Source organism: Homalodisca vitripennis, chromosome 4 (genome assembly GCF_021130785.1).
Source record: "Homalodisca vitripennis isolate AUS2020 chromosome 4, UT_GWSS_2.1, whole genome shotgun sequence".
In the NCBI taxonomy this organism is placed as follows: domain Eukaryota; kingdom Metazoa; phylum Arthropoda; class Insecta; order Hemiptera; family Cicadellidae; genus Homalodisca; species Homalodisca vitripennis.
In genome coordinates, this window is record NC_060210.1 from 191,503,895 (window position 1) to 191,521,129 (window position 17,235).

At 37.8% G+C, this 17,235-nt stretch overlaps 1 protein-coding gene across 3 annotated transcripts in view; it reads left to right on the forward strand.

Annotated features, from left to right (window-relative positions):
• The window catches only part of LOC124360830 (pleckstrin homology domain-containing family G member 5), a 346,877-nt gene that overhangs the window by 113,868 nt on the left and 215,774 nt on the right, over positions 1-17,235 (forward strand). For all 3 annotated transcript variants that reach the window (XM_046814769.1, XM_046814770.1, XM_046814768.1), the window contains 2 exons: positions 1,735-2,159; positions 15,992-16,103. In XM_046814769.1, coding sequence (XP_046670725.1) covers positions 1,740-2,159; positions 15,992-16,103 — 532 coding nt within the window. In that variant the 5' untranslated portion in view covers positions 1,735-1,739. The remainder of the gene's footprint in view (positions 1-1,734; positions 2,160-15,991; positions 16,104-17,235) is intronic.

Below are 17,235 nucleotides of genomic sequence, written 5' to 3' on the forward strand. Positions count from 1 at the left end.
TAAATACAAATTATACAGGTTTGTTATAGTGTAAACAGGGTATAAGAAACCGGGTATAGGTTTGTGTATAAGAACCGATACTTTACTTTCGTTGTAGAAAACAACCTAGTTTTTCACGAATTCAAAAGAGGTATGTCCTCTAAGAAAGAAATCAGACGCGCTAGTATTGATGGGTGTCGAAATTGGAGGGTATCGTAAAGGTTAAACCACTAACAGTGTTTCTGACATATTGAAATTGTTCACATCTAAATTAGTCTCGTTAGTCATGTACATGACAAGTATATTACTATTAGCCAACCATTGACTACTTGGCTTAAAATGGAATTTTATGTCTGTCTATCTATTTGGCCAACAGTGATAGAATTATTTCAGTGATTAACGTTTGGTTTCACTGTATAAGGTTCAAAAATATGATCTGAGGAAAATTTGTTACCCTTTACTCTCTGAGATATTTTTAACCCTTTCGATAACCTACAATTTTGACCTCAACAAAGCAAACGTGGCTGACAATCCATTTCTTTCTTAGGAATAATTTCTTTATTTATTTTATACAACGAAAAACTAGGTTGTATGCTTATACAATGAAAGGTAGTTCTTGGCTTATGAAAAATAATTACACAAGCGTATTAAAGATATAAAATACACCAAATAAATATTACGCAGAAATGTTTTCTGTGATTTTGTACTTACTATGAAAATCGAGATTGCATCATGCCGTACAGTATTCAATTAATAAACCAATATTAGTGTATCAACGGAATTTTTAGATTTCGTTTAAAAATGGAATTCACTTGGTCGAAAAATAATTATACCCTCTTAAGCTATTGCTATTTAGTTAGGTTTATATTCAATGCTATTATTTTGTGTTTTATGTGTGGTGTGGTGTGTATATTGATCCAGAATATTAACTTCTTAACATTTTGTGCTTTATTTTTTATGAATACGATAACTATATGTTTCATGTGCGCGCAGTTGTTTATTCTCAGAAATAAAAGTGTAATATATCGTTATTTTAACCTTATAGTCCTGCTAGAAAGAAGGGAAACCCTAAGGTCAAACCTCTGCAGGTATAGCAAAAAAAAAAAAAAAAAAAAAAAATATACTACATGCTTATTTATCAGAAATTAGTTTTTCATCTTCTTCAAGCATCTCCGTATCTTCTGGATGAAATTTAAAGCCTTGTTACACTCTTTAACGTGGTGAAAACTACGGCAGAAGTAGTCATGGAAATAATGCGTTGAATATTTTATTCAAGTAGACCAAAAGATTCTGATTTCGTACATATTTTTATATCTTAGCCCAAACTGTACTTTCCAGCAATAGTAAAAACGACCGATTAATTCACAAATTCTGCTAAAAACAATGCTTTGCATAGACAGTTAAAATATCGAAAAACGAATTAATATTACAATATTCTCTCCCTTATCGAAGTAAAGTATGATAAGTTTGCAGTGACAATGTTTGTGAAGAGAACAAACAAGCCGTATTCAAACTCATGTTCACGAACTTCATCGTTCACAATAAGCGTTGGGGAGGGTGGGGGGAGTGTGGCATCGAGATTGTACAGCGTATCGGAACCTCTTTTTATACAACGTATTTATGCAGCAGAAAAACGGATTCCTTCCTCGTAGTTCATTTGTCCTCCATCAATTACAGTTGTGCTCTTGAGTATTTTCACTGTTTATTAATTTGATTTATTTATTGACTGTCATGTCTCCCTCGACCGTGTTCCAGAGGACATGACGCTGTCCGCCCAGCTGGAGTCGCTGCGGCGCCAGAAGTCCGCTCTCAACAAGGACAGCCATGGGGGAAGCAGCCAAAGTGTGGGCACCCCGTCCAAGCCGGAGAGCGGGGAGTTCTCCTTCTTGAGGCGGAAGTTGGCCCAGTTCCGTTCGGGGAAGTGGAAGCGGTCTCTGGACGGCAGCAGCATGGTTCGCTCCCAGAGCTGGAACCACGGGCTCCACACGACCAGCAAGTTGCAGAGCGAGTGGTCGTCCTCCCTCACGTCACTGCAGGAGAACGAGGTGGTGGACGCCACCAGCACCAAGCAGCCGCAGCCCGTGGACAAGGACAAGGACAGGAAGCCGCTCACCAGGAGTCAGAGTGTCTACCACAAGGTTCCGCCCCCTGAGGTTGTCAAGTTCCGCAGATCCTCTCAGGTAACTGAAGAACATTCACAGTTTGTAGGTTAGGAATAATCGTAACAAGAGGTGCAAAATAATGTATTGCGGCATATTACCATCAGGTCATGTAAATTTATTTACCGAATTTGAACAAAAACGGCCGGTAAATAACGCAGTTACAAATATTAGTTAAAATGAATGAAAGTCCTAACTTTAACCTCCAAAATTAAAGTGTTTTCGATGAATTTTAAAGATGTGTTCATCAGACACTCTTTCCCGAAAATTAAAACTCTACAATTCCTGTACTATCGCCGAAAATACCACTTTCAAGGCTTCTGAATGTAAACGTGTATCTCGTATATGTACTATAAGCCGTTACGTAAAAGAGTTAGACACAGCTCGAACTCAAAGGTCGGCTGAAAGCATGTGGTATTAAGGACACTAAAATGTTTCGAGAACGAGACGGGACTAATTTTTTTTGCAAAAACAAGAAACAATCCTGAAAAACCTATTTAAAAATATAAAAATGTATCACAATGGGTACAAAACCAGTCAACGAGTTTTCAGGAAATAGACATTAAGCACACCAACACTGTAGTTATCCTCAACAGAGATACTGCGAAGAATGTTAGAAAAGCAGAGGGACTTTTTTGCTGAATCATTCAAGCGCTAAGTGATTTGGGAGGTCCTCATAAACAATTGCCAATCTCCTTAAAGGATCCTTGCCAAGAAACAGTTTAAAATGAAGGACAACCATTAGAAATGTTATTGCCGTCAGTTCTTGCCTCTGCATCTTGGCAACATAAACCTGATAGAGTTCACTAACCGCCACGAAAAATTTAACCTCTGAAAATCACTTGTGTTCATAAATCGTAAAAAATTCTAACTTTCCGTGACACAAAAACGAAAAGAAACAAACACACGTGGACGTCCTGTACATGAAAACGACTCTTACAGGATTCACTGTTATCGATCCTTGCAGAAGATTGACTTAATGGTGTGTAAAGTATCAGCAATATCTTCTGTACTAGTGACTGAAGTTACTCACGCTCTACTACGTTGATGATGATAATTTGCGTGACCACTCCCCCAAACCTCCCCCCCCCCACCAACAACAGGCTGCGAGCTCGCGTGAATCCAACGAGCGATCGACTTGATAGCGAGAAGTCTCAGAGTTCCCAGTCTCGTACAGGAACTATGTGACGTGTTCCGTATAGCCAGGAAACATTTTGCATCACTGTGCTATATTGTAAAACTGCTTAAATTTAGAGCCTAGAACTGATAGTTTTATTATATTAGAGGAAAAGTGCCCAAATTCGGACCCCCCATTTTGTTTTTTATTATATAAAATATATAAATATATTGAAAAAAAACCTGTTTTAAAACTATGTAATATTTACTTTACTATGTCGTGTACTATTTGTAATTTATTTATGCCAAAAATATATATAAGTTACAGGAGTAAATACAAAAATTTGTAAACCTTACAACTTTCAGTGAATTTCAAAAAGGTTGCCTAAACTGGACCCCTGGGTAAAATGACAAAAAAACTTAATTTACTGAACTAGGAAAGGGAATAAAACTGAAAATCAATTGCAAAACGGTTTGACAGAAAAGTTTTTTTATTTGAACATTTTTTTAACGTAGAAAATTGAAAATGTGAAAATTCAAGGTTGGGAAAATGTACATTGGGTTCAGTGAATAGGTTGTAGATTATTTAAAGGCAAAAAATCACAGATATAAATGTCCTTATCAGCTCCTGCGCAATCTACATGGGCCCACATAGAACACATGATACACATTACCCAGAGTTCTCCTTTATTGTCCTCTGAAAACTTTCTGTCGCAAAACATACAAGCCGCGTCGTCTTCTTTGGCTGGAATTACACCAGGAGGTACCTCGAGTTCTGAATTTCCGGATGAGACACTCTCATCTGCTTCACTGCCGGATACTTTTTCATCCCGTTCATCAAAAGAAAGACCGTTTCTTAACCAGTTGTTTTCCTTTCTTCCGGTTCCCCCGACATCCTCCAGTAATACGGTTCTTTGCCTTTTGCTGTGCTTCCTTCTCTTCTTTAGCTTTTTTGGCCTCCTCTAATTGAGTTTTATAAGGAGTAGAAGTAATGACTGTAGACTTGCAGGCTTTTCGTCCTCTATTTGACGTTCTTTTCTTGACTTGTGGAAGTGGGGTTATGTCAAATGGGCTGATCTGACAAGATGTGGCAGGGCTCATCTCGAGTTCTTCATCCGGCAAAGGAAGATAACCAACTACTGAACTTGTTGATGCTGATGGCCTATTTAAATCGATCTCTTGAAAAACCACCTTGTTCATTCGAAGTACTTTGGTTCTGATTTATTGGTGGGCTTAGGTTTGTGCCTTTAGGTTTATTTTTCTTCAATACAGCTTCATAAAAAGAGGAATCTCTTTGTTTTGTTAGCTTCTTCTATGTATTCAGCGTCCGAGAATATTGTTTTGTTCAATGGCCATATCCCAGTTACTTTAAAACCATTGATCGCTACTTCAGCTCTCTGACATTTGATGTAAGCTTTACCATAATAACTCCATCACATCAAAACGCGGTGACAGGACGTTGGTTAATTCTGAGCCACTGTCTTATTTCATCACTGTAATGGATTTTTCAGAGGAACCCATGAAGGTCTTGTCCAACGGCTGGAGTTTATGAGAGCAGTGGGGAGGCAGAGAAAGACTGGTCACATGATTTTCTTTTGCCAGGTCAATTAAATCTATGTTTTGGGTGTGGCTAAAGTGCCCATCCCAGCAACAAGAGCACAGGTTTTTCTTTGGTGGGATTGGAGAACTTAATGAAATGTCGAAACCACTCTGTGAAAGAATTTGTCTGAATCCATCCTGAAGGATGTGTGGAAAAGATAGTTCCAGCTGGAGCTCCTTTTGTAAGTTGTTCACTCATGTTTTTTCTAGGGAAAACTACCAACGGGGGCACAAAAGAACCACTAGCACTCATGCAAGCTACAACAGTGATTAGGGCTCCACGCTCTCCTGAAGTCAAGGAAGCAACCTGTTTTTTCCCCCTTAGACCTACAACCTTTGCTACTTTTGATTGAACAACGGTTTATTCCGCTCTCGTCAACATTATAAATTCTATCAGGAGTAAATTTTTCCTTCTCATAAACTTCATCCAAAAGGCCAAAAAACATCTCAACATTTTCCTTGCTAAACCAAGAGCCCTGCTATAAGAAGTCCCAGTTGGCTTTCTTTCTGATAACTTAGACTTGTGCCTTTGTAAGAAAAGACCGTACCCATTTTTTCCCCTGCAATTTCATTTTTGAAAGGGTGTGCGATTTGATTTCTTTCTGCCAATTGGACAGCGATTTTCTTCGGAGATCAGCACGAGTAAGACCAAAAAATGATGCCTCCATCGCAAGACAGTAAGTAACTAGCTCCTCTTCAATATCTTTACTCAAAACAGTTGGCCTACCCCTCTTTTACTTTTACTGCCTCTTCAGATGTGCCGTACTTAAACATTAGATAATCTTATAAGAGTAGTTTTGGGCACATTGAAGTGTTTTACTAGCCTTTTTCCATCCCATATTTTTTTTACGAACTGCGTCTATTGCTTTTATCATGTCAGATTCATTCCATTTTCGCTGGGCTATTTTCCCCATTCTTCTTTTTTAATCTGAAAACAATACAATAAGGAATATAATCTGGAAAAAAATAACTAGGCCTATTTTTTAAATAAAATATCACACGTTATGCAGGGGGTCCAGTTTAGGCAAATGTTGGGGGTCCGTTTTAGGCACCTCATTTCTGAATTTTTTAAAACGCCATATTTAATTAAAAAAATATCCCATGGAAATAATTTACATGGTTACGTGATTCCTTCAACATTACCATTTAAGAATATATAAGGGTTGTAAGGCTTACCTGTCATTATCGCGTCCAACTAAAAAAAACTGAGCACTCACAAAACTTTTAGTATTGCAAAAAACACGTAATGGCCGACTGTCAAGAAAGCAACTGGAGCAGGTGGACGCTAGCGCTCTTCTACTTTGTGGTTTGGAACCTTGCACTAGTATTTAAAACTGTTTGTTGCTAGGTTTCAGCACTCATCAGAGACAATAACCATGGGGGTCCACATTAAGGCAGGGGTCCGTATTTGGGTACTTTCCTCTATGTTTCATTACAGAAATTTAAACATACGGCAAATAATTGAAATAGGGAAAGGCCACTAATACAGAGAATACCGTAACCAACAACCATAAACTAATTGGTTAGAGTTACTACATGACCCTACCAAGTTCCAAAAGCTCTGGTAATGAGCTTACCCTTTTCAGGAATTTCACAGTTATCTCGAGGTAATCAAGTAGTGATTCAAAGGATGTCTTATTTTACCAGGAAAATTAGGACTAAGAAGCCCAAATACCAACGGCCGGGCAGGCGGACTGCTTGCAAGGAAAGAATCGCTCAGCGGTCGGTCACCCATGCAAGCAGCAGCCACGCATACCGTTGCTTGGTCGGTTATCTTGCGGTAGACATTTGTTGGTAAGATCGAGTCGTTTGATAGTAAATATTTCTCCACGGGGTGTTTCCCATATGGCCAGGATACCGTTAGGTATGGTTCAGAACAGCTGACTTCTTTCCAGATCTTCCAGATATTTTCAGATAATGGTTTGAACTATGTCAAACCAGGATACCGTACAGAAAACGCCCATAGTTTTGGAACTCAACGAAGACGAATAGGTGTAACCTTGTCTAGCGTACTCCTATATTGTTCACTCAATCAGCTGAAATCATTAACAGTTCTGTACGTCTAAAACAACAAGATCCGCGTAGAAATAAAGGTAACGTGACGGAAGTCAACTCTGTACTTCCGACAAAAGTGACCCTCAATGGTAGGAAATTCAAAGACTTCGTAGCGCACAGAACACTTACCGCAAGAAACCCTTCATCATTTGAGCCTCAATAAGACATAAACTCTTTTCCAGACTAAATCAAAGATGTTCCTCATCACTATGAATTTAAAAGGCCTAAATGACAGAATGATTATAAGGAGGATATAAAAGACATCCTCTGTTATGTTAAAAACGATTCTAACGTCAAGTGATTTGGGAGGTCCTTAAAATTCACAATCCATTGGGATCTTTGCCAAAAAACAGTCTAAAATGATTAACAACGATCAGATGATTCTTGAAGTTCTTGGCTTTGTATCTACTAGACTTGGTATAAGTAAAGTGAAGCAAAACGTTTTATGGTTTTTTTAGGGAAGCTATTTAACGATAAACCCTATATGAAATGCGTCGGCTGAAAAAAGAATTAGAAATTATCCTGGAAATACAATAAAATGCCTTTATCAGTTTCCTCCTTTCCTTTTATTCTACTGATCCAATTTTGGCAAAACTCGAAAAAACACATGCTTACGAGTTTTCTTGATAAACGAAAGTTACCACCGAAGTATAGACCTTACAACTAGAACACTGATTGGTACTAATTGAATAAATTCTCCAAAACTCGAAATCAATCCGAATTCTTTATTGCTCCCTAGTGAATACTATACTGTATATGGATAATATGTATGAAAATATAAACATTTTAACAGAAAAATATTTTGTTTCATAAATTTACCGATGATGATATCGATTAAAACCAAACATCGATTCATAAAATCGATCAATACCATAAGTGTAACATAACCTAAAAATTACGAATTCCATTAAATTCTATTAGATTCATCCTAAGGAAAGCACACAATTCTTGACCCGCGTTGGAGCTTGGCTTACACTGATGTCTGCTTTTACACTGATGTTAACACATCAATGAGTGCCTTTCAACATAAGATCAGCGGGGAGTCTTTGATGTTCGCCTCTTACACGGAAAAACCCTTTCTTACGAAACATGGAGAAATATTCATGTTACGTCTAACAAAAACTAGTTTCGACATTTTTTAAAAACAGTTATTTTGCTTTAAATTTGAAAAAAAAAAACACTTAACAAAAATCGATTCATTGTAAAAACGATTACTTTAATTGACTGATTAAAAATATTCAACTTAAAAAAAATTTATTTTATTATTATAGAAAATCAACACGCTCAACTTTTCGACCTCGATTAATTCATTTTATGTATATCCTACTAGCACATCCATGGCTTCGCCCACAATGTATTTGATTGAATAGCTCCCATGATTTCAGTACAACTTAAACTATTTTAGAACAATCTAGAGGAACTCCACATAAAGCACAGGACTCAAACTTATATTAAGGTCTGCATTCTGAGATGACAAGATCCAAACTTATCAAGAACTGCATTCTGAGATGACAAGATACAGCATAAGAGGTTTTTCCTTATTGTACTTCCAAGTCAGTGCCCAATAATTAACTGGCTGTAACAATATTCAGCCACTTTCTTGTTACACCACAAGGTTATACACCTTAAGGTATGAAGAGTACAGTCCCTCATGAGAGTTGCATTACTGCTCAGTTATACATGAGCTAACTTATACAGTTCTTCGCAATTGAGTGGCATGGGCACGTCTAATCTAAGAGGACTCTTCAGCATGAGAAAGCTTTTTAGAGGTCAATGCTTATTCTGTCACTCAAGCTTCTTATCGATCGATAAACCAGTACGAATATGAGATAATTCCACACACTTAAAACTGAAAACTGATAACAAGTGTTTTTAATTATAATTTCCTTACTGGGCTGAAAAGATTTCAATCGTAATTGATCATGTGAAAAATGTTCACTAATGTTAATTAAGAATAAGTTCTCGGATCCTGACTTCTTATAGAACACACGGAATCGGAAGAGTTGAACAGCAGAGATGTTTAAATTTCGGTTCAATATTATGTTGAAAGTCTAGGGAATCAGAGGGAGTCAGATTAATGGGGTTGGAACTAGTTGAAAAGTGAAATCCCTTGTGGAATACATAGCACTCACCAACCAAAATATTCAATTTTAAGAGTAGTAATATGTAATATTAATAATAATAGTAAAAAAGGACAATGTTAATCCTTAGCTGTAACATTGGGATGAAAAATTGGATTAGAATAAGTCACCAGGTTACTTACATAACTAGTTACATTTTCGCTCTTCATTTATGTTTTCTCGAGCCAAACAATAATGAAGTTTAAAGATGTATTAACAATGATATATTTTGACAATGACAATGGCAATTCAAATTTACAAACTTGCAGATAGTGGCAGACCTGACGCAGTAAGCATAATTCAAAACTTTATACAGGTCATTAAGCAATATAGTTACGGCACTCAACCCTGTATTACCTGGATGAAAAATCAAAGCACATAGTTGCGGACTCAACAAGCATTTATCCACAACACTTCTACAGCCCGCCAAACTCTAATCAAATTAGAATCACGGCACACAGTACAATATTGGCTGAACGAGTCATAAATGTAGATAGTGGCTTACGCAACAACCAGAATCCACAATCATTCTACAACCCGTTAAACAATCTAGTTACGGCACACAGTACAATATTGGCTGGTCGAGTCATAAAGGTAGATAGTGGCCTACGCAACAACCATAATCCACAATCATTCTACAACCCGTTAAATAATCTAGTTACGGCACACAGTACAATATTGCTTGACGAGTCATAAAGGTAGATAGTGGCCTACGCAATAACCAGAATCCACAATCATTCTACAACCCGTTAAACAATCTAGTTACGGCACACAGTACAATATTGGCTGGTCGAGTCATAAAGGTAGATATTGGCCTACGCAACAACCATAATCCACAATCATTCTACAACCCGTTAAATAATATAGTTACGGCACACAATACAATATTGCTTGACGAGTCATAAAGGTAGATAGTGGCCTACGCAACAAGCAGAATCCACAATCATTCTACAACCCGTTAAACAATCTAGTTACGGCACACAGTACAATATTGGCTGGACGAGTCATAAAGGTAGATAGTGGCCTACGCAAACAACCAGAATCCACAATCATTCTACAACCCGTTAAACAATCTAGTTACGGCACACAGTACAATATTGGCTGGACGAGTCATAAAGGTAGATAGTGGCCTACGCAAACAAGCAGAATCCACAATCATTCTACAACCCGTTACACAATCTAGTTACGGCACACAGTACAATATTGGCTGGACGAGATATTAAAGGTAGATAGTGGCTTACGCAAACAAGCAGAATCCACAATCATTCTACAACCCGTTAAACAATCTAGTTACGGCACACAGTACAATATTGGCTGGACGAGTCATAAAGGTAGATAGTGGCCTACGCAAACAAGCAGAATCCACAATCATTCTACAACCCGTTAAACAATCTAGTTACGGCACACAGTACAATATTGGCTGGACGAGTCATAAAGGTAGATAGTGGCCTACGCAAACAAGCAGAATCCACAATCATTCTACAACCCGTTAAACAATCTAGTTACGGCACACAGTACAATATTGGCTGGACGAGTCATAAAGGTAGATAGTGGCCTACGCAACAACCAGAATCCACAATCATTCTACAACCCGTTAAACAATCTAGTTACGGCACACAGTACAATATTGGCTGGACGAGTCATAAAGGTAGATAGTGGCCTACGCAACAAGCAGAATCCACAATCATTCTACAACCCGTTAAACAATCTAGTTACGGCACACAGTACAATATTGGCTGGACGAGATATAAAGGTAGATAGTGGCTTATGCAAACAAGCAGAATCCACAATCATTCTAGAACCCGTTAAACAATCTAGTTACGGCACACAGTACAATATTGGCTGGACGAGATATAAAGGTAGATAGTGGCTTATGCAAACAAGCAGAATCCACAATCATTCTAGAACCCGTTAAAGAATCTAGTTACGGCACACAGTACAATATTGGCTGGACGAGATATAAAGGTAGATAGTGGCTTATGCAAACAAGCAGAATCCACAATCATTCTAGAACCCGTTAAACAATCTAGTTACGGCACACAGTACAATATTGGCTGGACGAGATATAAAGGTAGATAGTGGCTTATGCAAACAAGCAGAATCCACAATCATTCTAGAACCCGTTAAAGAATCTAGTTACGGCACACAGTACAATATTGGCTGGACGAGATATAAAGGTAGATAGTGGCTTATGCAAACAAGCAGAATCCACAATCATTCTAGAACCCGTTAAACAATCTAGTTACGGCACACAGTACAATATTGGCTGGACGAGATATAAAGGTAGATAGTGGCTTATGCAAACAAGCAGAATCCACAATCATTCTAGAACCCGTTAAACAATCTAGTTACGGCACACAGTACAATATTGGCTGGACGAGATATAAAGGTAGATAGTGGCTTATGCAAACAAGCAGAATCCACAATCATTCTAGAACCCGTTAAACAATCTAGTTACGGCACACAGTACAATATTGGCTGGACGAGATATAAAGGTAGATAGTGGCTTATGCAAACAAGCAGAATCCACAATCATTCTAGAACCCGTTAAACAATCTAGTTACGGCACACAGTACAATATTGGCTGGACGAGATATAAAGGTAGATAGTGGCCTACGCAAACAAGCAGAATCCACAATCATTCTAGAACCCGTTAAATAATCTAGTTACGGCACACAGTACAATATTGGCTGGACGAGTCATATAAAGGTAGATAGTGGCCTACGCAACAACCATAATCCACAATCATTCTACAACCCGTTAAAGAATCTAGTTACGGCACACAGTACAATATTGGCTGGACGAGATATAAAGGTAGATAGTGGCTTATGCAAACAAGCAGAATCCACAATCATTCTAGAACCCGTTAAAGAATCTAGTTACGGCACACAGTACAATATTGGCTGGACGAGACATAAAGGGAGTTGGCTGGTTGATTAATGTGTTGTGGCTTGTTCCTCCAAAAAATATCAACCGGAATACAGTGTTCACTCTTTTTTGTTCATAGGAGAGATTTTTTTTACCATAGGACGTTATCATTGTATAGGTGATTTGAGAAATGTGTTTGTAATGTTATATCCAATAGTTTTTTTCTATATTAATTTCTTAATATATTTGGTCCTTAAACATAAAAATGTAAATATTTACATCTCTAGCAAATTTCTTTCGAGATATGTTTTTTTTATCAGTTTTTATTTATTTTTGGGGTTTCAATAAAAAAAATTATTAATGATGATTTTTACAATCATGCCAAGTGTTAATTTACCTTTACAACTTGTTACAAGATATTATCCTTCGAGTGATATATATTTACACGAGTAATCCAATAAGCAGTCTACCCGTGACACGTCTACGTAGAAAGGCATATTTCAAATTTACAAATTGGTTGCGTGCGCGGTGACCCTTACGGCAAAGTTGCACTATAAAGCTCCGCCGCTGTTATGCTGTCAACGGGCCCCCGACAGTGATCTATGTCCCTACTCAACATTTTATGCTGCCCCGAGCTACTACCCGCATGACGTCACTGTGAAAGGGAAGGTCAAAAACTCACCTTTTACAACAAAGCTTATCGACCCGTGGCAATTGATCGCTCGGTCCTTCCGGCGGCGCATGGACTGCAGTGTAGTCGCTGTCACTATACAGGCTGTCTATTGTACCATACACAGGCTTCGTCTATACCCTAAATATCTTGTAAGATACGTAACTAGGCAAGCTCATGCAGGCGTGGTGTTATTCTCACGTGGAGATAAATAACAACCTCGTAAAACAATTAAAAAAAAAATTTTTGATCATAATTATTTGGACACGTTTGACAGGGAGAGCAAAATGTCTTCAATATCCGCGACTCACAGTATTTTTGCACCAATCATGTTGAATCTTCATCATCTCTTAAAATTTAAATTATTATAAATACAATCTTATAAAACATGGTCTTGGTTTAGAAATTATGTTTGGAATCTCAGTTGTTTGCTTTGATATTATCGTATAATTAAGAAAGAGTTATATTACAACGAACTGAAAAACTTACACGATATAAAATTCTTGCAATTGCAGTTCTATTATAAATAGCCTGATTACACTAGAACCCGTTTCTATTTTACTCTAAGATGCGTGGTAACTAAGATATAACTATTAAATTCTGAATCTTCTGAAGACCACCATAAAACCTTAACAATTATTAAAAAACTATAAAAGATATTTGATTTTTAGATTTTTCAAAGAAGCTAGGCCTAATATCCTCCTGAAATGCGAGTGTAACCTATTTTTCGAGGAACTGTCCACAAAAAATCACGCATTAATTTTTAGGCTCATTTTTTGGGGAGGGTGACAGGCAGAAATGCAAAATATACTCAGGGCATTTCTTCCGGAAATTACTTCAGAGCAATATAGTATTTTACGACATTTTACTAAAAATTAGAACAGCTTTTTTGAGACCCATCACAGAAAATCACACGCTTTACTCTGTCTATGTGGAACGGTGGTTAGGAAATGGATGTTGAGACCATATTCACCAACGGGTCAAACAACAAGTTCGGCTGCCGGCAAGTGAATAGGAGGGCGAGGAATTCGGGAGTATGAAAGTACTCCGCTCTCTACTGTGTATGTGTTGCGGTGGCTAGAAGATGGATGTTGAGAACACCTTCACCTCGTCACAAAACAAGTTCGGCTGCCGGCAGTTGAATAGGAGGACGAGGAGTTCAGGAGTATGAAAGTACTCCGCTCTCTACTGTTTATGTGTTGCGGTGGCTAGAAGATGGATGTTGAGATACCTTCACCTCGTCACAAAACAAGTTCGGCTGCCGGCAGGTGAATAGGAGGACGAGGAGTTCGGAAGTATGAAAGTACTCCGCTCTCTGCTGTGTATGTGTTGCGGTGGCTAGAAGATGGATGTTGAGAACACCTTCACCTCGTCACAAAACAAGTTCGGCTGCCGGCAGGTGAATAGGAGGACGAGGAGTTCAGGAGTATGAAAGTACTCCGCTCTCTGCTGTGTATGTGTTGCGGTGGCTAGAAGATGGATGTTGAGAACACCTTCACCTCGTCACAAAACAAGTTCGGCTGCCGGCAGGTGAATAGGAGGACGAGGAGTTCGGGAGTATGAAAGTACTCCGCTCTCTGCTGTGTATGTGTTGCGGTGGCTAGAAGATGGATGTTGAGAACACCTTCACCTCGTCACAAAACAAGTTCGGCTCCCGGCAGGTGAATAGGAGGACGAGGAGTTCAGGAGTATGAAAGTACTCCGCTCTCTGCTGTATCCCACCCACACTTACCGCCCACCCGTTCCTTCTACTACACGTGTTACGGTGACAGATGGGGAACACAGTTTTATAAATGATCGTACCGGAATCATTCTGGAAGAAAAATTGATGCCACGTCTCCGTTATAGATTGTATAATCCTTGCGACTCAGTCTTCAAAAGGTACATTTAATTTAAAGTAAATGATGTAATACATTTTACTTTTTCTTGGATTTTAATGGCTAACGTATAACCATTTAAAACAACTCACCGTACAAAAAGTTCACCTCGTTCCCAAATTATCAAAGTGAATTATGTGCCGTCACGAAAAAATAAGAATTAACGAAAACCAATTAAAAAGTTCGTGAAAACCATCACAAAATAACCAATAACAGAGTGCTGTGAAAATTTACCAGAAAATGTAAAACTATTTCATTAATATATTTACATAAATTCCATAACTTCTTATGATTCAGATTCTTAAGTAGTACGTTGCCTCTAAAAAAGCAGATACAGATCACAGCGAGTTATAAACTGTGAAGTATAACATTCTTTAGGATCAAATCACAGAGAAAATTCTTACTTTAATGAAATTTTTATGTTAATGCCATTTTTTCTAAGAATAAAATAGAAAAAAATGACGAGATTGTCTACATATTTTATGTAGATTGTAATAGTTTATCAGTAATAGCCAGAGGAAGACAGTTTGAAGTAATTTATCGGACAAGAATTGTACGTTACAGAGTAATAGTTGTGTTCTTAAAATAACTCCCAAACGGAGCTGTAAGTTTTACTGATAAACTACTGAAAATACTGTAATGAAGGTAGTACAGTGTTTTCAATAAGTAGTAATTATTGTAAATGTTGTAATTTTAGTACACTTTAATTGATTTTATCTATATGAAAATTGTGATTCTGTGATTATCCAACAAGTGTGGGAAAGTTTAAACTTTTTAAACTTATTATTTCACAAAAAGTATAAAAACAGATAGAGACAAACCAATGTAAGCAGTATAATTTTGATATGGTGGCATTGAATATTGGAAACTTTAGAAATGTTATGAAATTAAAGTAAAGTAAAGTAATATCTTATTTTACTAAGCAAGTATGTCTAAGCAGTTTTCTCTAGCACTTAATCTGGGGACCAACGGCTTAATGGTGACTTCCGAACTACCACCAATGGCCGGGCAGGCAGGCTGCTTGTGTCACCACATCCAAGCAGCGCCCCCCTCGACGTTGCTTGATTTGGTTATCTCGCGATAACCGCCTTACGCGTTACACTGCACATTAGTCAAAAAATTAATGAGTTTATCATAAGCTCCACAAAAAAAGGAGGAACATACTCTTCGAATAAAACGTTAATAGAATAAACGAGCACATTGGGCCATAGCATATTTGCCAATGGCGCAGTGTAGCGGGTACAACGGTTATCGCAAGATAACCGGATCAAGCAACGTCGAGCGTGGCTGCTGCTTGGATGGGTGTCCGCTGAGCGATCCTGTCCTTGCAAGCAGCCCACCTGCCCGGCCATTGGTGGTGGTTCGGAAGTCACCATTAAGCCGTTAGTCTCTAGGTTAAGTCTAGAGAGGGTTTCCATCCCTAACTTCGTCTGGTAAAATAAGTCATATTTACTTTTTTTTAGCTTTTACGCCTGACAGTGGTAGCATATAAGTTCCAAATCGCTTCTGAGTTTCTAACTTATTTCAATGTAATATATTTTGTTGCAGCCTTTGACCAGTTCAAAGGACAAGAAGAGACCTGTATCCTACGCGGGCATCACTCAAGCTTCCAGCCAATTCTACAGACCTCTGGACGAAACTGAGGTCGAAGCCGAGGCGGGTAAGTTTCACCATAATTAAACCTAACGTAAAGTACAAAATTACTTTTTATCGTACTGAACAAATAACGGCTGGTCCATGAACTGACTGGTTTTCGTTACCTATAACAAGGGTCTGAAAACACCGAGAAGAACCACTCTTGTTTCTCGTGAAGTAATATTATTTTTTGTCATTATCAAATTAATGTACCATGTGACATTCTAGAATAATGTAATACTAATTAGCTGAGATTTAGAAAAGTCACTCGTGGGGATGGGAAACATTTAATATCTGTCCGTCTGTCCTCACGATATCTCGAAAATGAGCAATTGAAATTGTTCCATGAAGCTTCATATCTGAATGAGGAACACTGAGTTCGACGATAGTGCATAAGAGATTTGGCTGAAAGTTAGCGGATATTTATACATTTTTCTAATGCGTATCCATGATGTCAACGGAAAAATACAAGAATAAATAATTTTGTAAACAAACCAAATGTATGATAACAGATTCATATGCTAAAATATGTAGCGTCACTATTCCAAAACACACAAACTTTTATAGTGCCTTGGTGTGCAAACTTTTATCCTTTAAACACAGATATGAAACCCAATTTAATGAACAAAAATCGGAATGTATCATGTGGAAGGATATGTTGAGAAAGATTTTATTTGTAGAATTTCAATTTAGCAAAAAACTTCATTTCTATAAAAATGAGTTCTGTGATGCGTCAGTTTTCCGCAGGATATTTCGAGAATAAACGAGGTTTAGAGTTAAAGTTGGCATTATTCTGCCTTATAAATTACGCTATGAAGTTAACAATGATCATTTTGGCTCAGCATAAGAGACTTCGCATTCGTTCCTCAACGGACAACATCCTTATCCTTACAGCAACTCCCGATGAACATATGTTTACCATTTTCGTTTTCCATACCAAGGTGGATTTTTGTAACAGATCTCAACTCTCCAAGTTTTAACTGAAACGAGATATTGTGCATTCAGACGGATACACACAAACACAAAAATCTGCTATCAAATTCGGTACGTGAGACTTCGCTAAAAAACCAATTAAACTTCGTTGTGGTTAATTTGAAATATAAAAAAATGGTTGAAGGGCACAAACCTAAGTTTTACAATAAATTTTAGTGTAAGGT